This window comes from Eubalaena glacialis, chromosome 16 (genome assembly GCF_028564815.1).
Source record: "Eubalaena glacialis isolate mEubGla1 chromosome 16, mEubGla1.1.hap2.+ XY, whole genome shotgun sequence".
NCBI classification, from domain to species: domain Eukaryota; kingdom Metazoa; phylum Chordata; class Mammalia; order Artiodactyla; family Balaenidae; genus Eubalaena; species Eubalaena glacialis.
The window spans coordinates 14,389,577-14,416,745 of record NC_083731.1 but is presented as its reverse complement, the minus strand read 5'-3'; the positions used below and the strand labels follow the sequence as shown (position 1 = coordinate 14,416,745).

The window sequence follows — 27,169 nt, the reverse complement described above, 5'->3', positions numbered from 1 at the left end:
TGTGTTTCCTTCTTCTTAACAAATGCTTAAATCTATTACTTAGAATTCTTTTCCAGTTACAAAGGCTAGAGTAGCCTTTTAGAAATACCACAATTTAGAATAAAGCTTTATCACAAATTAGTCCCTACTGGGTATTGGATATATCCTTTTGGAAAAGTGTGGCTATGTCTTGAGTTAATGTCTTTTCTGTCATCAATATTAAAACCTCTCAGAAATAAGAAGGGGACTTTCATGAAACTTTACACTTTTGATTGTCCTCTGACAGTCGTGCTTCTGCTAGTGTGTTCTTAAAACCGCCCTTGCTATGATTGTTATAGGGTTCTTCCATGAGAATGTGCATCTGTATTGAATGCTATTTTCTTTTTAATTGAAATCTTTATTGAGATAATTGTAGATGCCCATGTAATTGTAATTAATAATACATAGAGGTCCTGTGTACCCTTTACTCAATACCCAGTTTCTCCCAATGATAACATCTTTTAAAACTATAGTATGATATTACAGCCAGGATATTGACATTGATATAATCTACCAGTCTATTCAGATTCCTCAGTCTTACTAATATTCATTTCGCTATGTGTATTTAATTCTATACACTTTTTCCTCTATCCATCACCACAGTCAAGATACTGAACAGTCCTCTTGCCACAAGGATCCCTTCTGTTGCCCTTTTATAACCACACCCACTTCCCTCCCATACTGCTTCAGCCCCTCATTCATAACTCCTGGCAACCACTAATTTGTTACTTGTTTTTAAAATTTTGACATTTGAAAAATGTTACATACGTGGTCACAAATGTTATGTAACCTTTTGGAATTTTCTTATTCAGCATAATTCCCTGGAGATTCATGCAGACGGTTGCATATATCACTTAGCTATTTCTTTTAACTGCTGAGTATTGCATGGTATGTGTGTGATGCATTTTATTCATCTATTCATCAGTTGATAGACATTTGGGTTATTTCCTCTTCTTTCCTGGCAAGGACTCAGTGAATGAGAAGCCATGGACTCTGTTTACTACAGCCCTCCCAACTTTCTTTTCCCCTCTATAAAAGTGCTCTCCTTCCCTTGCTGTCTGGGGACTTGCACATAGCTTGCCATGGTCGCAGACCCCAAACTGCAGTTCTTTGCTGATCCCAAATAAATACACCTTTGCTGGAGAAATATTTGGCAATCTATTTGTTTTAGGTCAACTTTTGGGATCAGAGAAGACTCCCAGAGGCTCCAGAGCTGGCAAGCAAACAGGTGCATTATCCATAAATGAGCCCATTGTTGCTCACTGCTTTTCTCACTGACCCTGGAATTTGAAGGTACATCTTTCTCGTGGATCCCAACTCATGCCCTCTTTGCATTTGAAACTCTCCAGGCTTTATTTGGGATCTATTTTAAGGTTTAGTCTTACTGGTTAAGGCCTTGTTCTGTATGAGAGTACTCATTTGGCATTTTGGTCTGATTTTCAGATCAGACTGTTTTATTGAAGCTGGCTAGCCTTCTGCCCATTCCTTCGGAGACAAGGGCTGTTTCTCCTGAAATTGTACCAGTTTAGCGATTGGCCCATTGCTTTGGAATAGGGGCTGTTCTCTGGAAACTGGATGGAAAAAGCCTTTGGCCTGGCTCTTCCAACACCAAGCTACACCAAGCTATTTCCTTAGAATTGGCTGGTATTAGCTTGCAAGCTGTCTGAATTGAGCTCTTTGAGCTGTAAACTGTTTAAGCTGTTTGAAAATTGTTCCTTTAGGAAAAAAATCTCTGAGAAATGGGATCCCAATACACATATTTTGAGGGCCCCCCCCCATGTTTAAAAACTATGGTTCTTCCTCATGTGCATTTCTAACTAAATGGACCAACCTGACCAAAGACCGTTTAGAATACCAGAGCCATTATGGAGAACTTTTAAAATCCAGAAATGAAAGGAATGCCTATTTCAGTTGGTATTTTGAGGCTTCCTAATGTTATCAGAAGCCTAAAATTGCTTCTCTGCAAAATAAGATTTTAAGATTAACTGAGGCAGACAAATGATTAAAGAAAAATAAAATGGCTCCTGAAGCCTTAGGCTCTTCTTCCTTGGCTTTGAGGGTCTGTTTATTAATTTTTTTACTGTATGCATCGTTTGAAGGCTATTCCTATGGAATGTAGGCACAGGTCTCAAACGTGTGTATATGTTCTGCATGGTGTAGAACATTTGTTGCCATTTGCATTAGAAAGAGTAGAAAACGTGTATTTGCTTGTATATTGATAAAAGCCTTTGGAGAGATATGCAAGAAACTGATAATATCGGTTACCTCTTGGAGGAGAACTGTAAAGTTACCTTGGGAAGTTCTTACCTTCTGAGGACCTCATTTTCCTCATTGTGAAGCATAGATATTGAATAGATGACATGGTCCAATCTTTATTGTTTGGTACCATAAAATGGTTTGAAAAGGTAAATTTTATATTATGACTATATTTTATCTTTGCCAATTAAAGAATTCTTATATTTTATTTTTTGATGATTTGTGAATATAGATGATATATAATTTGTTTTCTTTCTATGTTCTTAAGTGAGCTTTTTGTGGTATTTAAGAGAGTTTACCAGTCTATAAAGTCCATAAAGATTTCATCTTACTAATAACAGTATACAGTCAGGTAGCTACATTCAGTTAGAGATTTTACACCGTGGAACAGAAGTTTGAATATGCTTAATCTCTTTTTGGGCTACAATGAGAATTTCATATTTGTTAAGTGTAGAGGTTACTCTGCTGCCAGAGGGTCTCCTGTAAACAGGGTCGCCTCAGGTCCATACTGGTTGTCGTAGTCCTGAAAAGGATCTTAGGTGGTTTAGTTTGTCTTCAAGCTATCAGTGACTCCTGTAACCAGTGCCTGTGGTCATTCGTTAGTCCAGTGAGTGTTTTAGTGCATATTTGCAAGTCAGAGTGGTAGGTGTTAGAGGGTTGCTGACAAAGAAAACTAGTCTCTTAGGATAGCATATGATAAGTACTATGATTGAGCCTGTGGGAACATACCAATAGGGTTACCTAACTGTGCTGGGAGTTGGGGGTCTGGGGTCAAAAAGGGCTTTCCTAAAGGAGGAAGAGCATGCATTTATGATCTCACAGTTCATGGGGTCAGGAATTTGGACAGGGTTAGTTGGGTCCTCTGCTCTAGCGTCTCTCACAGGCTACAGAGTGCCAGATAGGGCTGTAGTGTTATCTGAAGGCTTAGTTGGTGAAGGAATTGCTTCCAAACTCACTTGGTTGTTGGCAGGATGATTTTTTTTTTTTGAAGGGCATCAGCTTTATTGGTCATTTGTGCTTTGGAAATGTGTGTGAGTGGGAGTCCCCTGAGGAGGGGTTGGGTCTCTGCCTGGTCACTGCTGGTTCCTCTTGAGCTGTTAGACTGACTTTGGTTTCTTCCAAGCTATTGGCCAGAGGCTTCCCTTGATTCTTTCTTACCTGGGCCTCTCCATAAAGCATCTCACTGCTTGGCAGGCTTGCATCATCAAAGTGAGCAAGTGAGAAGGCAAGAGATTACCAGCAAGAGAGAGAATGCCAGCAAGATGGAAGTCACAGTGTTTCGTACATAATCAGGGAAGTGACATCCTGTCACCTTTGTCATGTTCTGTTTGTTAAAAGGAGTTACCAGCTCTATCCCATACTCTAGGGGAGGGGATGACACAAAAGGCATAAATTCTAGGAGGGGGGCCATCTCAGAAGTCAACCAACCTGCTGTTTTCACTTGAGGTACCAAAATAGGGGTGTTTTTAGATTAGAGTAGGGTAGATTAGAGGGCAACTTACCTCTTTCAAGTCCCCATCCCATAGTTATTACAGGGTTTTTGGTTTTTTTATAACCATTTTTAAAATTGAAGTATAGTTAATTTACAAAATTATGTTAGTTTCAGGTGTACAGCAAAGGGATTCAGTTATACATGTGTATATCCTTTTTCAGATTCTTTGCCATTATAAGTTATTACAAGATATTGAATATAGTTCCCTGTGCTATACAGTAGGTCCTTGTTGTTTATCTGTTTTATGTATAATAGTGTGTATACGTGAATACCAAACTCCTAATTTATCCCCCCCCCTCCCACCGCTATCCCCTTTGGTAACCATAAGTTTGTTTTCTATGTCTGTGAGTCTATTTCTGTCTTGTAAATAAGTTCATCTGTATCATTTTTTTAGATTCCACATGTAAGTGGTATCATATGATATTTGACTGTCTCTGTCTGACTTCACTTGATATGATAACCTCTAGGTCCACCCATGTGGCTGCAGATGGCATTATTTCATTCTTTTTATGGCTGAGTAATATTCCATTGTGTGTGTGTGTGTGTGTATGTATATCTCCACACCACATTTTGTTTTTTTGTTTTTATAAAAATTTTTATTGCAGTATAGTTGCTTTACAGTGTTGTGTTTCTGCTGTACAGCAAAGTGAATCAGCTATACATATACATATATCCCCTCTTTTTTGGATTTCCATCCCATTTAGGTCACCATAGAGCATTTAGTACAGTTCCCTGTGCTATACAGTAGGTTCTCATTAGTTATCTATTTTATTTTATTTATTTATTTTTAACATCTTTATTGAAGTATAATTGCTTTACAATGGTTTGTTAGTTTCTGCTGGATAACAAAGTGAATCAGCTATACATATACATACATCCCCATATCTCCTCCCTCTTGCGTCTCCCTCCCACCCACCCTATCCCACCCCTCTAGGTGGACACAAAGCACCGAGCTGATCTCCCTGTGCTATGTGGCTGCTTCCCACTAGCTATCTATTTTACATTTGGTAGTGTATATATGTCCATGCCACTCTCTCTCTTCGTCCCAGCTTACCCTTCCCACTCCCCATGTCCTCAAGTCCATTCTCTATGTTCTGTGTCTTTATTCCTGTCCTGCCCCTAGGTTCTTCAGAATAATTTTTTTTTTTTTAAGATTCCATATATATGTGTTAGCGTATGGTATTTGTTTTTTCTCTTTCTGACTTACTTCACTCTGTATGACAGTCTCTAGATCCATCCACCTCACTACAAATAACTCAATTTTGTTTCCTTTTATGGTTGAGTAATATTCCATTGTATATATGTGCTACATCTTCTTTATCCATTCATCTGTCGATGGACACTTAGGTTTCTTCTATGTCCTGGCTATTGTAAATAGAGCTGCAATGAACATTGTGGTACGTGACTCTTTTTGAATTATGGTTTTCTCAGGGTATGTGCCCAGTAGTGGGATTGCTGGGCTGTATGGTAGGTAGTTCTATTTTTTTTTTTTATATACATTTATTTATTTTTATTATTATTTTTTAACATCTTTATTGGAGTATAATTGCTTTACAATAGTGTGTTAGTTTCTGCTTTATAACAAAATGAATCAGTTATACATATACATATATCCCCATATCTCTTCCCTCTTGCGTCTCCCTCCCTCCCACCCTCCCTATCCCACCCCTCTAGGTGGTCACAAAGCACCGAGCTGATCTCCCTGTGCTATGCAGCTGCTTCCCACTAGCCATCTATTTTACATATGGTAGTGTATGTATGTCCATGCCACTCTCTCACTTTGTTCCAGCTTACCCTTCCCCCTCCCCATATCCTCAAGTCCATTCTCTAGTAGGTCTGCGTCTTTATTCCCGTCTTGCCCCTAGGTTCTTCATGACCATTTTTTTTTTTTCTTAGATTCCATATATATGTGTTAGCATACGGTATTTGTTTTCCTCTTTCTGACTTACTTCACTCTGTATGACAGACTCTAGGTCCATCCACCTCACTACAAATAACTCAATTTCCTTTCTTCTTATGGCTCAGTAATATTCCATTGTGTATATGTGCCACATCTTCTTTATCCATTCATCTGTTGATGGACACTTAGGTTGCTTCCATGTCCTGGCTATTGTAAATAGTGCTGCAATGAACATTGTGGTACATGACTCTTTTTGAATTATGGTTTTCTCAGGGTATATGCCCCGTAGTGGGATTCCTGGGTCGTATGGTGGTTCTATTTTTAGTTTTTTAAGGAACCTCCATACTGTTCTCCATAGTGACTATATCAATTTACATTCCCACCAACAGTGCCAGAGGATTCCCTTTTCTCCACACCCTCTCCAGCATTTATTGTTTGTAGATTTTTTGATGATGGCCATTCTGACTGGTGTGAGGTGATACCTCATTGTAGTTTTGATTTGCATTTCTCTAATGATTAGTGATGTTGAGCATCCTTTCATGTGTTTGTTGGCAATCTGTGTATCTTCTTTGGAGAAATGTCTATTTAAGTCTTCTGCCCATTTTTGGATTGGGTTGTTTGTTTTTTTGATATTGAGGTGCATGAGCTGCTTGTAAATTTTGGAGATTAATCCTTTGTCAGTTGCTTCATTTGCAAATATTTTCTCCCATTCTGAGGGTTGTCTTTTTGTCTTGTTTATGGTTTCCTTTGCTGTGCAAAAGCTTTTAAGTTTCATTAGGTACCATTTGTTTATTTTTGTTTTTATTTCCACTTCTCTAGGAGGTGGGTCAAAAAGGATCTTGCTGTGATTTATGTCATAGAGTGTTCTGCCTATGTTTTCCTCTAAGAGTTTGATAGTGTCTGGCCTTACATTTAAGTCTTTAATCCATTTTGAGTTTATTTTTGTGTATGGTGTTAGGGAGTGTTCTAATTTCATTCTTTTACATGTAGCTGTCCAGTTTGCCCAGCACCACTTATTGAAGAGGCTATCTTTTCTCCATTGTATATTCTTGCCTCCTTTATCAAAGATAAGGTGACCATAGGTGCATGGGTTTATCTCTGGGCTTTCTATCCTGTTCCATTGATCTGTATTTCTGTTTTTGTGCCAGTACCATACTGTTGATTACTGTAGCTTTGCAGTGTAGTCTGCAGTCTGGGAGCCTGATTCCTCCAGCTCTGTTTTTCTTTCTCAAGATTGCTTTGGCTATTCGTGGTCTTTTGTGTTTCCATACAAACTGTGAGATTTTCTGTTCTAGTTCTGTGAAAAATGCCAGTGGTAGTTTGATAGGGATTGCATTGAATCTGTAGATTGCTTTGAGTAGTAGAGTCATTTTCACAATGTTGATTCTTCCAATCCAAGAACATGGTATATCTCTCCATCTATTTGTATCATCTTTAATTTCTTTCATCAGTGTCTTATAATTTTTTGCATACAGGTCTTTTGCCTCCTTAGGTAGCTTTATTCCTAGATATTTTATTCTTTTTGTTGCAATGGTAAATGGGAGTGTTTTCTTACTTTCATTTTCAGATTTTTCATCATTAGTGTATAGGAATGCAAGAGATTTCTGAATATTAATTTTGTATCCTGCTACTTTCCCAGATTCATTGATTAGCTCTAGTAGTTTTCTGGTAGCATCTTTAGGATTCTCTATGTATAGTATTGTGTCATCTGCAAACAGTGACAGCTTTACTTCTTGTTTTCCGATTTGGATTCCTTTTATTTCTTTTTCTTCTCTGATTGCTGTGGCTAAAACTTCCAAAACTATGTTGATAATAGTGGTGAGAGTGGGCAACCTTGTCTTGTTCCTGATCTTAGTGGAAATGGTTTCAGTTTTTCACCATTGAGGATGATGTTGGCTGTGGGTTTGTCATATATGGCCTTTATTATGTTGAGGTAAGTTCCCTCTATGCCTACTTTCTGGAAGGTTTTTATCATAAATGGGTGTTGAATTTTGTTGAAAGCTTTCTCTGCATCTGTTGAGATGATCATATGGTTTTTCTCCTTCAATTTGTTAATATGGTGTATCACATTGATTGATTTGCGTATATTGAAGAATACTTGCATTCCTGCGATAAACCCCATTTGATCATGGTGTATGATCCTCTTAATGTGCTGTTGGATTCTGTTTGCCAGTATTTTGTTGAGGATTTTTGTATCTATGTTCATCAGTGATATTGGCCTGTAGTTTTCTTTCTTTGTGACATCTTTGTCTGGTTTTGGTATCAGGGTGACGGTGGCCTCGTAGAATGAGTTTGGAAGTGTTCCTGCCTCTGCTATATTTTGGAAGAGTTTGAGAAGGATAGGTGTTAGCTCTTCTCTAAATGTTTGATAGAAGTTGCCTGTGAAGCCATCTGGTCCTGGGCTTTTGTTTGTTGGAAGATTTTTAATCCCAGTTTCAATTTCAGTGCTTGTGATTGGTCTGTTCATATTTTCTATTTCTTCCTGGTTCAGTCTCAGAAGATTGTGCACTTCTAAGAATTTGTCCATTTCTTCCAGGTTGTACATTTTATTGACATATAGTTGCTTGTATTAAACTCTCATGATCCTTTGTATTTCTTCAGTGTCAGTTGTTACTTCTCCTTTTTCATTTCTGATTCTATTGATTTGAGTCTTTTCCCTTTTTTTGTTGATGAGTCTGGCTAATGGTTTATCAATTTGGTTTATCTTCTCAAAGAACCAGCTTTTAGTAGTATTGATCTTTGCTGTCGTTTCCTTTGTTTCTTTTTCACTTACTTCTGACCTGATGTTTATGATTTCTTTCCTTCTGCTAACTTTGGGGGCTTTTTGTTCTTCTTTCTCTAATTGCTTTAGGTGTAAGGTTAGGTTTTTTTATTTAAGATGTTTCTTGTTTCTTGAGGTAGGATTGTATTGCTATAAACTTCCCTCTTAGAACTGCTTTTGCTGCATCCCATAGGTTTTGGGTCGTGTTCTCATTGTCGTTTGTTTCTAGGTATTTTTTGATTTCCTCTTTGATTTCTTCAGTGATCTCTTGGTTATTTAGTAGTGTATTATTTAGCCTCCATGTGTTTGTATTTTTTACAAATTTTTTCCTGTAATTGATATCTAGTCTCATAGCGTTGTGGTCGGAAAAGATACTTGATACGATTCAATTTTCTTAAATTTACCAAGGCTTGATTTGTGACCCAAGATATTATCTATCCTGGAGAATGTTCCATGAGCACTTGAGAAGAAAGTGTAATCTGCAGTTTTTGGATGGAATGTCCTATAAATATCAATTAGGTCCATCTTGTTTAATTTATCATTTAAGGCTTGTGTGTCCTTATATATTTTCATTTTGGATGATGTCCATTGATGAAAGTGGGGTGTTAAAGTTCCCTACTGTGATTGTGTTACTGTCGATTTCCCCTTTTATGGCTGTTAGCATGTGCTTTATGTATTGAGGTGCTCCTATGTTGGGCGCATAAATATTTACAATTGTTATATCTTCCTCTTGAATTGATCCCTTGATCATTATGTAGTGCCCTTCTTTGTCTCTTGTAATAGTCCTTATTTTAAAGTCTATTTTGTCTGATATGAAAATTGCTACTCCAGCTTTCTTTTGGTTTCCATTTGCATGGAGTATCGTTTTCAGTCCCCTCACTTTCAGTCTGTATGTGTCCCTAGGTCTGAAGTGGGTCTCTTGTAGACAGCGTATGTATGGGTCTTATTTTTGTATCCATTCAGCCAGTCTATGTCTTTTGGTTGGAGCATTTAATCCATTTACCTTTAAGGTGCTTATTGATATGTATGTTCCTTGTACCATTTTCTTAATTGTTTTGGGTTTGTTATTGTAAGTCTTTTCCTTCTCTTGTGTTTCCTGCCTAGAGAAGTTCCTTTAGCATTTGCTGTAGAGCTGGTTTGGTGGTGCTGAATTCTCTTAGCTTTTGCTTGTCTGTAAAGGTTTTAATTTCTCCATCGAATCTGAATGAGATCCTTGCTGGGTAGAGTAATCTTTGCTGTAGGTTTTCCCCTTTCGTCACTTTAAATATGTCCTGCCACTCCCTTCTGGCTTGCAGAGTTTCTGCTGAAAGGTCAGCTGTTAACCTTATGGGGATTCCCGTGTATGTTAATTGTTGCTTTTGCATTGCTGCTTTTAATATTTTGTTGTGTGTTTAATTTTTTTTTTTAACAGATTATATTTTAAATTTATTTATTTATTTTATTTTTGGCTGTGTTGCGTCTTCGTTTCTGTGTGAGGGCTTTCTCTAGTTGTGGCAAGTGGGGACCACTCTTCATCGCTGTGCGTGGGCCTCTCACTATCGCGGCCTCTCTTGTTGCGGAGCACAGGCTCCAGACACGCAGGCTCAGTAATCGTGGCTCATGGGCCCAGTTGCTCCGCGGCATGTGGGATCTTCCCAGACCAGGGCTCGAACCCGTGTCCCCTGCATTGGCAGGCAGATTCTCAACCACTGCGCCACCAGGGAAGCCCTGTGTGTTTAATTTTTGATAGTTTGATTAATATGTGTCTTGGTGTGTTTCTCCTTGGATTTATCCTGTATGGGACTCTCTGTGCTTCCTGGACTTGATTGACTATTTCCTTACCCATATTAGGGAAATTTTCAACTAATATCTTCAAATATTTTCTGAGTCCCTTTTTTTTCCCCTTCTTCTGGAACCCCTATAATTCGAATGTTGGTGTGTTTCATGTTGTCCCAGAGGTCTCTGATACTGTCCTCAATTCTTTTCATTCTTTTTTCTTTATTCTGCTCTGTGGTAGTTATTTCCACTATTTTATCTTCCAGCTCACTCATCCGTTCTTCAGCCTCAGTTATTCTGCTATTGATTCTTTCTAGAGAATTTTTAGTTTCATTTATTGTGTTGTTCATCATTGTTTGTTTGCTCTTTAGTTCTTCTAGGTCCTTGTTAAACATTTCTTGTATTTTCTCCTTTCTATTTCCAAGATTTTGAATTATCTTTACTGTCATTACTCTGAATTCTTTTTCAGGTAGATTGCCTATTTCCTCTTCATTTGTTTGGTCTGGTGGGTTTTTGCCTTGCTCCTTCATCTGCTGTGTATTTCTCTGTCTTCTCATTTTGTTTAACTTAATGTGTTTGGGGTTTCCTTTCTGCAGGCTGCAGGTTTGTAGTTCCTGTTGTTTTTGGTGTCTGGTCCCAGTGGGTAAGGTTGGTTCAGTGGGTTGTGTAGGCTTTCTGGTGGAGGAGACTAGTGCCTGTGTTCTGGTGGATGAGGCTGGATCTTGTCTTTCTGGTGGGCAGGACCACGTCCAGTGGTGTGTTTTTTGGGGTGTCTGTGAACTTATGATTTTAGGCAGCCTCTCTGTTAATGGTTGGCTTGCGTTCCTGTCTTGCTAGTTGTTCAGCATAGGGTATCCAGCACTGGAGCTTGCTGGTCGTTGAGTGGAGCTGGGTCTTAGCGTTGAGATGGAGATGTCTGGGAGAGCTTTTGCCATTTGGTATCACATGGGGTTGGGAGGTCTCTGGTGGACCAGTGTCCTGAACTCGGCTCTCCCACAGAGGCTCAGGCCTGACACCTGGCCAGAGCACCAAGACCCTGTCAGCCACATGGCTCAGAAGAAAAGGGAGAAAAAGAAAGAAAGAAAGAAAGAAAGAAAACACAAATAAAATAAAGGTATTAAAATAGAAAAAAATAAATAAAAATTAAAACATAAAAAAGTAATAAAAAGAAAGAAAGAAGTGACCAACGAAACCAAAAAACAAATCCACCAAATATAAGAAGTGCTAAAAACTATACTAAAAAAAACCAAACAACAACAACAAAAAACGGACAGTCAGAACCCTAGGACAAATGGCAAAAGCAAAGCTATACAGACGAAATCACACAAAGAAGCATACCCATACACACTCACAAAAAGAGAAAAAGGAAAAAAATATATATATATAATATATAAAAAAAAGGAAGAGAGCAACCAAATCAATAAACATATCTACCAATGATAAGCTCTAAATACTAAACTAAGTTAAACATAAAACCAGAAACAAATTAGATGCAGAAAGCAAACCCCAAGTCTACAGTTGCTCCCAATGTCCACCACCTCAATTTTGGGATGATTTGTTGTTTATTCAGGTATTCTACAGGTGCAGGGTACGTCAAGTTGATTGTGGAGATTTAATCCACTGCTCCTGAGGCTGCTGGGAGAGATTTCCCTTTCTCTTCTTTGTTGACACAGCTCCTGGGGTTCAGCTTTGGATTTGGCCCCGCCTCTGCGTGTAGGTCGCCTGCGGGTGTTTGTTCCCCACCCAGACAGGATGGGGTTAAAGCAGCGGTTGATTAGGGGGCTCTGGCTCACTCAGGCTGAGGGGGGCGGGGAGGGGTACGGAATGCGGGGCAAGCCTGCGGCGACAGAGACTGGCATGACATTGCAACAGCCTGAGGTGCGCCGTGTGTTCTTCCAGGGAAGTTGTCCCTGGATCACGGGACCCTGGCAGTGGCGGGTCGCACAGGCTACCGAGACCGGAGGTGTGGATAGTGACCTGTGCTTCACACAGGCTTCTTGGTGGCTGCAGCAGCAGCCTTAGCATTTCATGCCCGTCTCTGGTGTCCACGCTGATAGCCGTGGCTCGCGCCCATCTCTAGAGCTTGTTTAGGCGGTGCTCTGCATCCCCTCTCCTCATGCACCCTGAAACAATGGTCTCTTGCAGGTCCATACTTTTTCCCAGACTCCCTCCCGGCTAGCTGTGGCGCACTAGCCCCCTTCAGGCTGTGTTCATGCAGCCAACCCTAGTCCTCTCCCTGGGATCTGACCTCCGAAGCCCGAGCGTCAGCTCCCAGCCCCCGCCCATCCTGGCGGGTGAGCAGACAAGCCTCTTAGGCTGGTGAGTGCTGGTCGGCACCGATCCTCTGTGCGGGAATCTCTCTGCTTTGCCCTCTGCACCCCTGTTGCTGTGCTCTCCTCCATGGCTCCGAAGCTTCCCCCCGCCCTCCCCCCGTCTCCGCCAATGAAGGGGCTTCCTAGTGTGTGGAAACTTTTCCTCCTTCACAGCTCCCTCCCAGAGGTGCAGGTCCCATCCCTATTCTTTTGTCTCTGTTTTTTCTTTTTTCTTTTGCCCTACCCAAGTACGTAGGGAGTTTCTTGCCTTTTGGGAAGTCTGAGGTCTTCTGCCAGTGTTCAGTAGGTGTTCTGTAGGAGCTGTTCCACATGTAGGTGTAGTTTTGATGTATTTGTGGGGAGGAAGGTGATCTCCACATCTTACTCCTCAGCCATATTGAAGGTGCCCCCTAGTTATCTATTTTATACACAGTATCATAGTGTATATATGTCTTTGCCAATTCACCCACCCCCTTCCCCCTTGGTATCCATACGTTTGTTCTCTATGTCTTTGTCTCTGCTTTGTAAATAAGATCGTCTATACCAATTTTTTCAGATTCCACATATATGCATTAATATACAATATTCATTTTTCTCTTTCTGACTTACTTCACTCTGTAAGACAGTCTCTAGGTCCTTCCATGTCTCTGCAAATGACCCAATTTCATTCCTTTTTATGGCTGAGTAATATTCTATTTTGTGTGTGTGTGTGAGTGTGTGTGTGTGTGTGTGTGTGTGTGTGTATCTATCTCCACACCACATCTTTTTTATCCATTCATCTGCTGAGGGACATTTAGGTTGCTTCCATTTCTTGGCTGTTATAAATAGTGCTGCTATGAATATTGGGGTGCATGTATCTTTTCGAGTTAGAGTTTTCTCTGGGTATATGCCCAGGAGTGGGATTGCAGGATCATATGATAACTCTGTTTTTAGTTTTTTAAGGAACCTCCATACTGTTCTTCATAGTGGGCTGCACCAATTTGCATTCCCACCAACTTTGTAGGTGGATTCCTTTTTCTCCACACCCTCTCCAGTATTTATTATTTGTAGACTTTTTAATCATGACCATTCTGACTGGTGTGAAGTGATACCTTATTGTAGTTTTGATTTGCATTTCTTTAATAATTAGTGATGTTGAGCATCTTTTCATGTGCCTGTTGACCATCTGTATGTTTTCTTTGGAGAAATGTCTATTTAGGTCTTCTGCCCATTTTTCATTGGGTGGTTTTTTTTTGTATTGATCTGTATGAACTGTTTGTATATTTTGGAAATTAATACCTTGTCTATAGCATCATTTGCAAATATTTTCCTCCAGTCCGCTGGTTGTCTTTTCATATTGTTTGTGGTTTCCTTTGCTGTGCAAAAGCTTTTAAGTTTAATTAAGTTCCTTTTGTTTATTTTTGTTTTTATTACCATTACTCTGGCAGATGGATCCAAAAAGTATTGCTGCAATTTATGTCAAAGAGTGTTTTGCCTCCGTTTTCCTCCAGGAGTTTTATAGTATCCGGTCTCACATTTAGGTCTTTAATCCATTTTGAGTTTATTTTTGTATTTGGTGTTAGAGAATGTTCTAATTTCAGTCTTTTACATGTAGCTGTCCAGTTTTCCCAGCACTACTTATTGAAGAGGCTGTCTCTTCTCCATTGTATATTTTTGCCTCCTTTGTTGTAGATTAATTGACCATAAGTGCATGGGTTTATTTCTGGGCTTTCTATCTTGTTCCATTGATCTATATTTCTGTTTTTTGTGCCAGTACCATACTGTTTTAATTACTGTAGCTTTGTAGTATAGTCTGAAGTTAGGGAGTGTGATTCCTCCAGCTCCATTCTCTTTCAAGATTGTTTTGGTTATTCGAGGTTTTTTGGTGTTTCTATACAAATTAAAAAAATTTTTGTTCTAGTTCTGTGAAAAATGCCATTGGTAATTTGATAAGGATTGCATTGAATCTGTAGATTGCCTTGGGTTCTATGGTTGTTTTAACAATGTTAATTCTTCCAATCCAAGAACATGGTATATATTTCCATCTACGTCATCTTCAGTTTCTTTCATTAACATCTTACAGTTTTAAGAGTACAGGTCTGTTGCCTCTTTAGGTAGGTTTATTCCTAGATATTTTATTCTTTTTGATGTGATAGTTAATGGGCTTGTTTCCTTAATTTCTGTTTCTGATATTTCATTGCTAGTATATAGGAATTCAACAGATTTATTTTTATTATTTTTGTATCCAGCAACTTTACCAAATTCATTGATGAGCTCTAGTAGTTTTCTGGTAGCATCTGTAGGATTTTCTATGTATAGCCTCATGTCATCTGCAAACAGTGACAGTTTTTTTCTTTTCCAATTTGGATTCCTTTTATTTGTTTTTCTTCTCTGATTGCTGTGGCTAGGACTTGAATAAAAGTGGTGAGAGTGGACCTCCTTGTCTTGTTCCTGGTCTGAGAGGAAATGCTTTCAGCTTTTCACCATTGCATGTGATGTTGGCTGTGGGTTTGTCATGTGTGACCTTTATTATGTTGAGGTATGTTCCCTCTATGCCCACTTTCTGAAGAGTTTTTTTTTTAATCACAAGTGGATGTTGAATTTTATCAAAAGTCTTTTCTGTATCTATTGAGATGATCATATAGTTTTTATTCTTTAACTTGTCAATGTGTGATATATTGTGTTGATTTGCAGATGTTGAAAACTCCTTGCATCCCTGCAATAAACCCCACTTGATCATGGTGTATGAGCCTTTCAGTGTGTTGCTGGAGTCAGTTTGCTAGCATTTTGTGGATGATTTTTGCATCTGTGTTCATTATTATGATTTTTTCTCCAAAAGATAGTGACCACGGTAAATAAGAAATAAAGTGTGTTACAGATAGAGGTTTGGCTGAAAGAGTCAGAAATGTAAAGCACCAAAGAAAAGAAGGGATATCAAGAAACATGACAAAAGGAGGGAGGGAAATGTCAGCAGGGTTCACTCTCCATGTGTAAGTATCCTGGAACATGAGAGGGCAGTTGGGAGGAGTCAGCAACCTTGGGATAAGAGTGAAAAGCTTCATCTCACTTAACCCTCTTTGAAACTCTCCTGAGTTGTATGTCCTTAGTTTGTTCCTCAGACTCCTCTCTTACCTCCTTGGAAGAATCTCCCCCTCTTCTCCTTTTCCCTCCCAGCCCCAAAGAAGCCCAGATGACCAGAGCTCACTCCTTCTTTCCCATTCCCATTATTTGACCATGGAGTGAGGCTGAGCCCTCCATCCTCACCCTCGAGGTTTAGGGCCTTCCCCTCCCTCACCTTCCTACAAGAAAGATTGTGTTGAAGAGAATAGACTGTAAAAGTTTGGGAGAGAAAAGATGCAAATTCCATCCAGAAGAGGCAGTCTCTAATACATTCTGTCCAAAAGGGGGCAGTAGTGTACATATAGGAAACAAGTTACCAATATATATGCCCCCCTCTATGTCCACTGCAGCATTATTTACAATAGCCAAGATATGGAAACAACCTAAGTGTCCATTGATGGATGAACAAATAAAGAAGATGTAGTATGTATATGCAGTGGAATACTATTCAGCTGTAAAAAAAGAAATCCTTCCATTTGTGACAATATGGATGGATCTTGAGTGTATTAGGCTAAGTAAAATAAATCAGATGGAGAAAGACAAATACTGTATGATTTCACTCATGTGTGGAATCTAAAAAAACAAACAAATGAACAAACAAAATGAAATTTATTCATAGTTGCAGAGAATAGATTTGTGGTTACTGGAGGGGAAGGGGGTTGGGAGTTGGGTATAATGGGTGAAGGGGATCATCTGTATAATGATGAATGGTAACTAGACTTGTGGGAGTGATCACTTTGTAGTGTATACAGATGTTGAATTATAATGCTGGATACCTGACACATCATCATCATCATCATCATCATCATCGTGGAAACAAGTTATCACTAAACATCTACTTTTACCCAGAGCAAAGTGACAGCACATATACACTTATACTCCTTCCAGTGTGGTTTATTAGAAGTATTCACGACTACCCCAAGGATGATAAAACAAAGATAAGCGTTCCATAGCCCAAAGTAGCTTCCTTCAATTTGTAAATTCAGTCATGCAGGGAAAATCCTCCTCCATAGTGAGCTAAGGTTACCACTTCCCAGTTACCTATGAATGCTTGGAGTCCTAGCCATTCCTTCAAAACCCAAAGATTAAACAGACAGAAAAGAATACCTAAAGTATCCAAAAAACAAAATGGAGAAGTACAGTCCCTTTACCAAGAATTAATATTCCTAAGTTTTCTCATTCGGAGTATTCTCTCCTACCAGGTAGCTAGTGGGGGTGTTTTTAAAACATGAGTCCACTGAAGGGGAAGCAGTGTGATCGGTCAACTGAAGGGGAGGTATTTCTAGAAATAACCTACTGGTGTCTGTACTTCACCCAAAAGGGGGAACCCATTAACTACAATTCCCATCTTAGTAGGAATATTAGATTTCAGGAATTATTACATATAAACTGTAATCTTAAAGAAAAATCTTTCCAAAAAATCAGTAGCTTTTTAATGTAGGCACCCAATTTTTCTGCGCCGTTAGGCTTAAGATTTTTCCATCTGGAGGAAGAAATTGTTAAGAGTTGACTGTGCGTATGAGGCCAGCCTGGGGGCGGGAATGAACTGTAAACAGACACAAGGGATCTTACTGAGGTGGCAGGAACGGTCTAAAACTGTGGTAATGGTCGCATACTTTGTAAGTTTATTAAAAATCATGGAACTGCACACTCAAAATGAGTGAATTTTATGGTATATAAAGTATACCTTGATAAAGATGTTTAAAAAAAGAGACAACGTGTAAACCTCCTAAAACCACGTCATAAGCCTTTTTAATAAGATGTTACTCTCTTATTTTTCCCTGTAAAGTCTTCCTTTCTTATTATACCTCAAACCCTCTGGTATCAAATCTTTTTTATCTTATAACCTCTAAAAAACTGCCCTCTCCTTCAGTTTCCCTATGCTTTTCATTATTGTGATAAAATTATTTTATACTTAAAACTAAATACTTAAGAAATATAACTAGAAGGCAAAACACATAAAACTCAAGTTTTTCTGCAGAGCTATATGTAACAAAGTGAGAAAGGTGCTTTCCTTCATTCTTCTCTACCTTTCCACATTCCTAAATATATTTGCTTCCAGGGAAGTTTTGGCGACCCAGCTCTTTTGACTCTAGCTCCACTGCTTGCTCTCGTGCACCATATCGGTGGGAATAAGGATGCCTTCGCTGCTGCTTCCCACAGCGATCAGCACCGGGGGACAAGTCACTGGAGAAGCCAGTTGTGCCAGTGTCTCCTTACCCTTTCCCCCCGACGAACTGGAGTGTTTGGAAGGGTCAGATCATTGTATATTATGGGTATTACACTCAAGAGATTAAAAACCCTGTTTTATTTCTTATTATTGTTATAGCTCAAATCAAATCCAAGTGAAAATGAAGAAAAAGAAGCCCAGTCCCAACTTATCAAATGTGATGAAATGCAGCGTTTGCGTTCACAAGCACTTGATGCTTTTGAAAGCTCAGATTATATTGCTGCTATAACCTTCCTTGATAAGATTTTAGAGGTAAGTTTTTTTTTGCTCTTGTAGCTGACATGCCTAACACTTACTGCTTTTTACTATAAGGTATGTGTATATACTTTGACATGTTATATACCACAAAAAACCTAGATAGCATAAAATCAGATTGACCCTGGGGTTTTCAGCTATTAATTGAAAGATGGTGTTTATACAGAACAAAATTTGGGACTGAAATTTTCAGTAAATATACTGAAGGTGCTGTGGAGTGGGAGTTGCATATCTTTATACATTGCCTACTTTGCTGTTTTTGTTTGATTTTGCATTTTTGGGGGGCAGGGCAAGAAAACTCTAGAGGTTAGTTAATGGGGTAAAAGATGAAAGAGTTGGTTGAAGAAAAAGGAAAAATGATGTTTGGGAGGAAAGATGAGTGTTTAGAGTGAGAAGTTTCTAGGGAAGAAGGCAGATGAAGAGTTGATAGGATCCAGAGGGTTCTAGATAGGGAAATCTAAGTCTGCCTCAGCAAGGACTTAATGACAAAGGATGTAATGGTTTCAGAATGAAGTCTAAAAGAATATTCAAATGGAAGCAGTCATAATTCATATTTATTTATCATTTTCATAGCACTTTGTGTAGTCTCATCTTGGCAATAAACTCGTGATGTATGTAGAATGGCCACTTTTTGATAGTTTTATAGAGGAAATCGTGTGGTGTGGTCCAGTGGAATTCACTGTTTACTAAATTATTTTGTTAATGCTTTATCAAGGAAATACAAAGTTACGATTTTTACCTTCCAGTAATTAGACTATCCGTCTTGACCTAACTTGTTGTATTTAGTTTATATACAATGTTGATTTTGATATCTTACTCTATGTGAAAAGTTGACATGACTTTAATACAGCTCTAAGAAATATATAAAGACACTTACACAGGTCTTATTGGTAAGCATTTGGGTTTACATTTTGAAGAATACTAGTGGTTTACTAAACATTGTCAACTTTTTCATAAAATGGAAACAGTGAAGCTTCAGCCTTCTCACATTGTTTTTCTCTTTATTTTTGTGATATGAAGATTTAATTTCAAGGAGGTAACATTTTGTAAAAGATCATTTAATATAGTTACTGGTAGAATAAAAATATTTTGTGAATTTAGAGCCTAGATTTTATTTTTTGAGACTAGAAATTAGAATTGTTAAGTACAAAAATCCAGTTAGAAAATACTCTCTTCAAAATCAAATATAGTAGGGCTTCCCTGGTGGCGCAGTGGTTAAGAATCCACCTGCCAATGCAGGGGACACGGGTTCGAGCCCTGGTCTAGGAAGACCCCACATGACGCAGAGTAGCTGAGCCCGTGCACAACTGCTGAGCCTGCACTGTAGAGCCCGCGAGCCACAACTACTGAGCCCGCGTGCCACAACTACTGAAGGCCACGTGCCTAGAGCCCGTGCTTCGCAACAGGAGAGGAGAGGCCACCGCAACGAGACGCCCGCACACTGCAGCGAAGAGTGGTCCCGCTCGCCCCAACTAGAGAAAAGCCCATGCGCAGCAACGAAGACCCAACACAGCCAAAAATAAAAAATTAAATAAATAAATTTATATAAAAAAAATCAAATATACTTCACTGGGAACCACCTTCTAATAGTAAATACTATGTTTTCTTACTTTCAGTGTTTTAGAATTATATAACTGAAAGGGGTAGGAAAAGGGCCTTGTTAGTATATACATCCCTTACCCCATTGGAATTTATTTAAGCCATCTTTGGAGAAATTATTTTGTCACATCTCATTATTTTTGTCACATCTAAATTGTATCAGACTTTTTAATATTACTTACAATATAGAAGTCATCACATTAATTGAGGATGTTTTATGTTGATAAATATGTAGATAAAGTATGTCAGGTGCAAGTATGAATGTGCATAATTTACTGTTTCTTTAAGTCTAGTTCTTTTGTTTCTCAAGGTTTGTGTTTGGGATGCAGAACTACGGGAACTTCGAGCTGAATGTTTTATAAAAGAAGGGGAACCTAGGAAAGCGATAAGTGACTTAAAAGCTGCATCAAAATTGAAGAATGATAATACTGAGGCATTCTATAAAATCAGCACACTGTACTATGAGCTAGGAGACCATGAACTGTCTCTCAGGTCAGTTCTAGTAACGTACACATCTCCTCATCTTTTTATTGTTTGCAGTAAGAGGATACTCCCATTTGCTTTTTAAATTTAACTTTAAATTAATAAAATTATGGTTAAGGCCTTTTTATATATCTATAATTTTGTGTTATCTCTAAGTTATTCTGCTTCCATATTAGTTCTTTTCATGAAATATGCTTAGTAAAATAAGTAGGAGGGTATTACATTTGCAGAAGCAAAATAGTGTTTGTTATATATCTCTACTTAAGTCATTTGAACTTGAATTAATAAATGTGTGTGCATTATACAATGTCATATATAACAGTGTATGATAAATTATTGTCAGTATATTTTAATTGTTACAGACAAAAAATACCTTTTGTTGTGATTTCTGTATTTAGTATGAAAAACCATTTATTGATTATTTTGACTTGGAGTATTTTCTTTTTTTTAATACATGAACAGTGAAGTTCGTGAATGTCTTAAACTTGACCAGGATCATAAAAGGTGTTTTGCACACTATAAACAAGTCAAGAAACTTAATAAGCTGATTAAGTCAGCCGAAGAGCTCATCCAAGAAGGCAGGTAAGACTATGCTTGTGTAGAGGATCTCACCTTCCCTCATAGGTCTGGTTGTGGCCACAAAAGAACAACTGAACTGCTTGCTCTTACTCCTTGCCGTTGAGGGTGGAGTATCTTAGATGGCATTGGGCCTTAGCAAAACTACCACAATTGTACACTTTTTGAATAAGGCAGAATATAAATAATGGTAACTGCGTAGTAGTCTTTTAAAAATTTGTTTATTTACAATTTATTTATTTGTTTGTTTATTTTCGGCTGCGCTGGGTCTTCGTTGATGCGTGCGGGCTTTCTCTAGTTGCAGCCAGCGGGGTTGTTGCGGTGCTTGGGCTTCTCATTGCGGTGGCTTCTCTTGTTGCAGAGCATGGGCTCTAGGCGCGCGGCCTCAGTGGTTGTGGCATGCGGGCTTAGTCGCTCCGCAGCATGTGGGATCTTCCTGAACCAGGGCTCGAACCCGTGTCCCCTGCACTGGCAGGTGGATTCTTAACCACTGCGCCACCAGGGAAGTCCCTGCATAGTATTCTTACCAGCAGATTTATTTTATATTTCACCAACTATTTACTGAATTTCTCCTGTATCAGGCACTGACTGTGTACTGGGGGGTGCAGAAATGAATATGACTAGTAGTGTTTGGTCTTAAGACGCTGGTAGTTTAGTGTGGGAGACAGGCACATAAATTGATTATTAAAAGGTAATATATATCTAGAGTGATAGCGATAGCGATGTATACAGACATTTCCTCTCAGTACAGGATTCTGGGTTAACAATTCTTTTGTTACAGCAGCTGAAAAATATTGTGCCATTTCTTTCTGGCTTCCATGTTTCCTGATGAGAAATCCATTGTCATTCTAATTGTTTTTTTCCCTAAAGATAAGGAGTTATTTTCCTCTGACTGCTTTCCAGATTATTTCCTTGTCTTTAGTTTTCAGAAGTTTAATTATGATATATCTCAGCATGGACTTCTTTGTGTTTATACTGTTTGACGTATCCTTAGCTTCTAGAATATGTAGGTTTATGTCTCTTGTCAAATTTTGGGAAGTTTCCAGCCATTATTTCTGGGAATACTTTTTCAGCCCTGCCCTCTCTCTGTTTTCCTTATTAGACTCTGATTAACATAAATGTTAGAGTTTTTGTTTTAGCCCTACAGTCCCTGAGGCTCTGTTTATTTTTCTTTTTCAGTTTATTTTCTCTGTTGTTCAGATTTGGTAATTTCTATTGTTCCAATTCACTGATTCTTTTCTCTGTCCCCTACATTCTGCTCTTGAGCACATGCGGTGAGCAATTTATTTCAGTTTTTATACTTTTCAGTTCTAAAAATTCTATTTGGAATGTTTATATTTTCTATTTCTTTGCTGAGACTTTCCATTTCTTTGCTGAGGCATTCTCTTTTTTCATTTGCATTAAACATGTTTGTTAGTTGCTGCTTTTTTCATGGCTGCTTTAACATCTCTGTCCTCTTGGTGTTGGTTTGAGATCTTCCTGTTTCTTGGTATGATGATTAGTTTATAATTGAAACCTGGATATGTTCATTTTATAAGATACTGTTTTTTATTTAAATCTTCTTTTTTGGGTGGCTTTTTCTGACATTGTTCCAGCAAAGTGAGCATGAGGGGCTGGGGGGTAGGCACCACCTCGTTAACTGCCAGATTGAGGTAGAAGTTTCCCACTTGGCCTTCATTGCTATTCGAGGTGTGGGATTCTCACTACTGCTTGGTGTGGGTAAGAGTTTTGGGGACTCAGTTCTGGCCATGGATGAAAGTTCTGGCTCCCAAAGTGGCATTCTCCGACACCACCTTGGCTGGGTATGGACACACCTCATTACAGGCTCACCAGGGAAGAAGTCTAGGCTCTCCAGTTGACCTGCTGATATTGGTGGGGGTGGGACCGTAATTTTCTTATCTCCCCCTTTCTGAGTCTTTTCATATTAAAAAAAAGTACTTATAATGTCCAGGGTATTTACACAGGTATCTAGCTAGAGGAATTGGGGAAGGTACATCTACTCCACCTTTCCAGAAGCTACCTTTTTTTTTTTTTTTAAAGTGAAGTGCAGTATTTTCTAATTGAACTTTTAATTTCTAGTTGTAGTTTCGCACGTAGTTTTAAGAAATAGAGCGAGGTCTCGCATACTCTGTATAGTTTCCTACAATTGTACCGTCTTGGAAATCTATAGAACAGTATCCCAACTAGGATTTTGACATTGATGTCTAGCTTTTGCTTTAAGTTTTGTATTTAAACCTGTATTTTAGTACAGTGGCATTTAAATTTGAAGATTGCAGCACTTTGGGAATAATGTGCCACAATGGAATGTAAATATAGCTTGCACTGGGTGGGCCAAAAAGTGCCTTCGGTTTTTTAACTAAAAATAAAAGACACATTTTTCATTTTCACCAAGAACTTTATTGAACAATGTATTCACCCTTTTGTTCCACTACCTTCTGCCATTTTTCAGGCAACGTCATAATTCCATCTACCAAAAACTTTTTATCTTTTTGAGCAAAGAACTGTTCCAGGTGCCTTTTACAGTTTTCCAGGGAATTGAAATTTTTTCTGTTAACAGAATTTTGTAAAGACGGGAATAAATGAAAATCTGAAGGTACAATGTCTGGTGAATATGGCAGATGAATCAGGACTTCCCAGCCAAGCTGTAACAGTTTTTGCCTGGGCATCAAAGAAACATGCGGTCTTGTGTTATCCTGATGGAAGATTATGCGTTTTCTGTTGATTAATTCTGGATGCTTTTCGTCGAGCGCTGCTTTCATTTGGTCTAATTGGGAGCAGTACTTGTTGGAATTAATCGCTTGGTTTTCCACAAGGAGCTCATAATAGAGGACTCCCTTCCAATCCCACCGTATACACATCACCTTCTTTGGATGAAGACTGGCCTTTGGTGTGGTTGGTAGTGGTTCATTTTGCTTGTCCCACGATCTCTTCCGTTCCACATTGTTGTACAGTATCCACTTTTCATCACCCGTCACAATTTGTTTTAAAAACAGAACGTTTTCATTACGTTTCAGTTGAGAATTGCAAGTGGAAATATGGTCAAGAAGGTTTTTTTCGCTTAACTTATGTGGAACCGAAACATCAAAGTGATTCACATAACCAACCTGGCGCAAATGATTTTCAACACTTGATTTGGATATTTTTGAGTATGTGGGCTATCTTCCGCATGGTATAATGTTGATTGTTCTCAGTTATTGTTTCTGTTTGATCGCTATCAACTTCAACTGGTCTACCCGACCATGGAGCATCGTCCAGCGAGAAATCTCCAGCACGAAACTTTGTAAACCACTTTTGACACCTTCAGTTGGTCACAGCACCTTCTCCGTACACTGCACAAATCTTTTTGTGCATTTCAGTTGCGTTTTTACCTTTCTTGAAATAATAAAGCATAATATGCTGAAAATGTTGCTTTTTTTCTTCCATCTTCAACATTAAAATGGCTACACAAAAATTCACCAATTTTGATCTTTTTTTAAATGTACACTGATATGACAGCTGTCACATACAATCTAACATAATTGTTTCGAATGAAGTTAAAGACAACTAAGTGCTACTAGAGCCATCTTATGGAAAAAACTGAACGAACCTTTTGGCCAACCCAACAGTTTGCCATTAATGAGGAAAGTAACAGTGCGTAACATGACTAGTACTTTTCACCAGTTTAAAAAAATGCTGAAGTAGCTTTTATTGTTCTTAGAAAGCTAGTAATGTTGGGAATTTAAGCAGGTTTCTTCTCCGCGGAGCAGCTAAGCCGGTGCGCCACAACTACTGAACCCGCGTGCCACAACTACTGAAGCCTGTGCGCCTAGAGCCCATGCTCCTCGACAAGAGAAGCCACAGCAAATAAGCCCGCGCACCACAATGAAGAGTAGCCCCCGCTCGCCGCAACTAGAGAAAAGCCCGCGCGCAGCAACGAAGACTCAATGCAGCCAAAAATAAATAAAATAAAAAAAAAAAGTTACCTACTGTATGATTACATTTATATAGCATTCATGAAATAAAATTATAGAGATGGTAAACAAATTAGAAATTGCGAAGGGTTAGGGAGCAGGATGATGTGTAACTATAAAGGGATGGCATGAAGAAACCTTATAGAGGTGGAATAATTCTGTGTCTTCATTGTGGTGATGGTTACACGAATCTACACATGTGATAAAACTATATAAAACTACATATACTCACACATACACATACATATACACACACAACTAAGTGAATAGAAAACTGTTGAAATCTCTAAAAAAAAAAAAAAGGCAGGTTTCTTCTGCAAGGAATTACCATGTACTTAGATTTGAATATTGATATTTGTTATATAAAATAACATGTAATGGACTCTGTTATTTCATCAAAGTGTGTAGTAACCAAGAAATAAAACCTGATCTCTGTTTTGCTGAAAGTGCTTTGTATAGTCAGACTTTAACAAAGTCTTTTCCTCAGTTTCAAAATCATGAGCACTTTTCTGTAGAGAATTCGTCATTTGATTTGATGGGTACTCACAGGTATGCTTTGATTTATCCATATGCATTTTCTGTGGTCATGTGTTTTATCTCCCAACTCTTAATTGCAGAGAGAACCTTCCTTGCTACTGTAGATTAATAAGGTAGAAGCAGTCTTTGAAGGGATGTGCTCATTCAGGTCAATTGATTAAGTAACATATAGTGAAGAGTAGAGGGTCCTTTCTTTAGCTCTGGAAATAGAATTTCATTTTTTACTCATCATGATTTGCTCACTTTACAGATACACAGATGCAACCAGCAAATATGAATCTGTCATGAAAACAGAGCCAAGTGTTTCTGAATATACAATTCGTTCAAAAGAAAGGATTTGCCACTGCTTTTCTAAGGTAACTGTTGACTCACTCCTAGAATTGTAAAAACTTGACGTGGAAAACAACCATAAATTCTTTTCTCACACTTACTTATAGGATGAGAAGCCTGTTGAAGCTATTCGAGTGTGTTCGGAAGTTTTACAGATGGAACCTGACAATGTGAACGCTCTGAAAGACCGAGCAGAGGCCTATTTAATAGAAGAAATGTACGATGAAGGTAAATCTTTAAGGAATTTGATTTGCGATACCTAAAAGTTGTTATATGTGCAGTTAGCACCGGTTTAACATCCTTTTGTTTAGAACAAGTTTACCAGAGTACCTGGAAATGTTGGCAATTTTAGAAAAATGGCAGAGAACCTGAAAATTATTCTTTCTTGGTGGAACATGAAAACTATACTATATAAGGAAAGAGTTCTGCTGTTGACACCAGTACAGTGGAATATAAAAATAAAAATTTTAACTTTCTTTGTTGTAGACAAGTTAGAAAAGATAAATAACAAGGTAGAAAATTTAAATTATAGATCTCATATCATCCAGAGGTAATCACTGCTTGTTTTGGATTTACACCTTTCAGACTTTTATCTATGCATATATATGAATGTGTATTTTATGCATACGTATACATATTCTATGCATGTATGCAGTATACATATTCTACCTACAACAGACATACATGTGACATATATGCCTAAATATAAAATGATCCTCTGTGACCCCTAAGCTGTTTAGTAAATGTTAGGATACCTGCTTACCCAACTTTGTTCAAGTTGAAGTAGCAGAGAGAGAGTCCTGCTAGATGTTGTAAGGACCTTGAATAAAGGCAGTGCCCTATTTTTGGAAGGTAACTAAGGCAAATACAGTAATTGTATAGAATTCTTTCATATATATATATATATATATATATATTTTTTTTTTTTTTTTTTTCCTTTCATATATTTTGTTTTGTGGTCTTTTTCATGTGACATTATGCTATAAACATTTAAATGAGATGATTTTTAAAAGAAGTGAGCCTTAGAGCCCTTAATGAAAAGTTTTTGTTTCAAATCAAGTAAAGCATTTTATTTTATTTATTTATTTTTAATGTCTTTATTGGAGTATAATTACTTTACAATGGTGTGTTAGTTTCTGCTTTATAACAAAGTGAATCAGCTATACATATACATATATCCCCATATCTCCTCCCCCTTGCGTCTCCCTCCCATCCTCCCTATCCTACCACTCGAGGTGGTCACAAAGCACCGAGCTGATCTCAATGTGCTATGCAGCTGCTTCCCACTAGCTATCTATTTTACATTTGGTAGTGTATATACGTCCATGCCGCTCTCTCACTTCGTCCCAGCTTACCCTTCCCCCTCCCCGTGTCCTCAAGTCCATTCTCTATGTCTGCGTCTTTATTCCTGTCCTGCCCCTAGGTTCTTCAGAACCATTTTGGTTTTTTTTTAGATTTCCATATATATGTGTTAGCATACAGTATTTGTTTTTCTCTTTCTGACATACTTCACTCTGTATGACAGTCTCTAGGTCCATCCACCTCACTACAAATAACTCAATTTCATTTTTTTCTATGGCTGAGTAATATTCCATTGTATATATATGCCACATCTT

The 27,169-nt window shown here is 38.3% G+C and overlaps 1 protein-coding gene across 1 annotated transcript in view; it reads left to right on the top strand.

Moving 5' to 3' along the window:
• Positions 1–27,169, top strand: part of DNAJC3 (DnaJ heat shock protein family (Hsp40) member C3) — an 85,260-nt gene that overhangs the window by 32,098 nt on the left and 25,993 nt on the right. Inside the window, exons 5-9 of the mRNA XM_061170866.1 lie at positions 17,923–18,075; positions 19,988–20,169; positions 20,623–20,742; positions 25,474–25,579; positions 25,661–25,781. Coding sequence (XP_061026849.1) covers positions 17,923–18,075; positions 19,988–20,169; positions 20,623–20,742; positions 25,474–25,579; positions 25,661–25,781 — 682 coding nt within the window. The remainder of the gene's footprint in view (positions 1–17,922; positions 18,076–19,987; positions 20,170–20,622; positions 20,743–25,473; positions 25,580–25,660; positions 25,782–27,169) is intronic.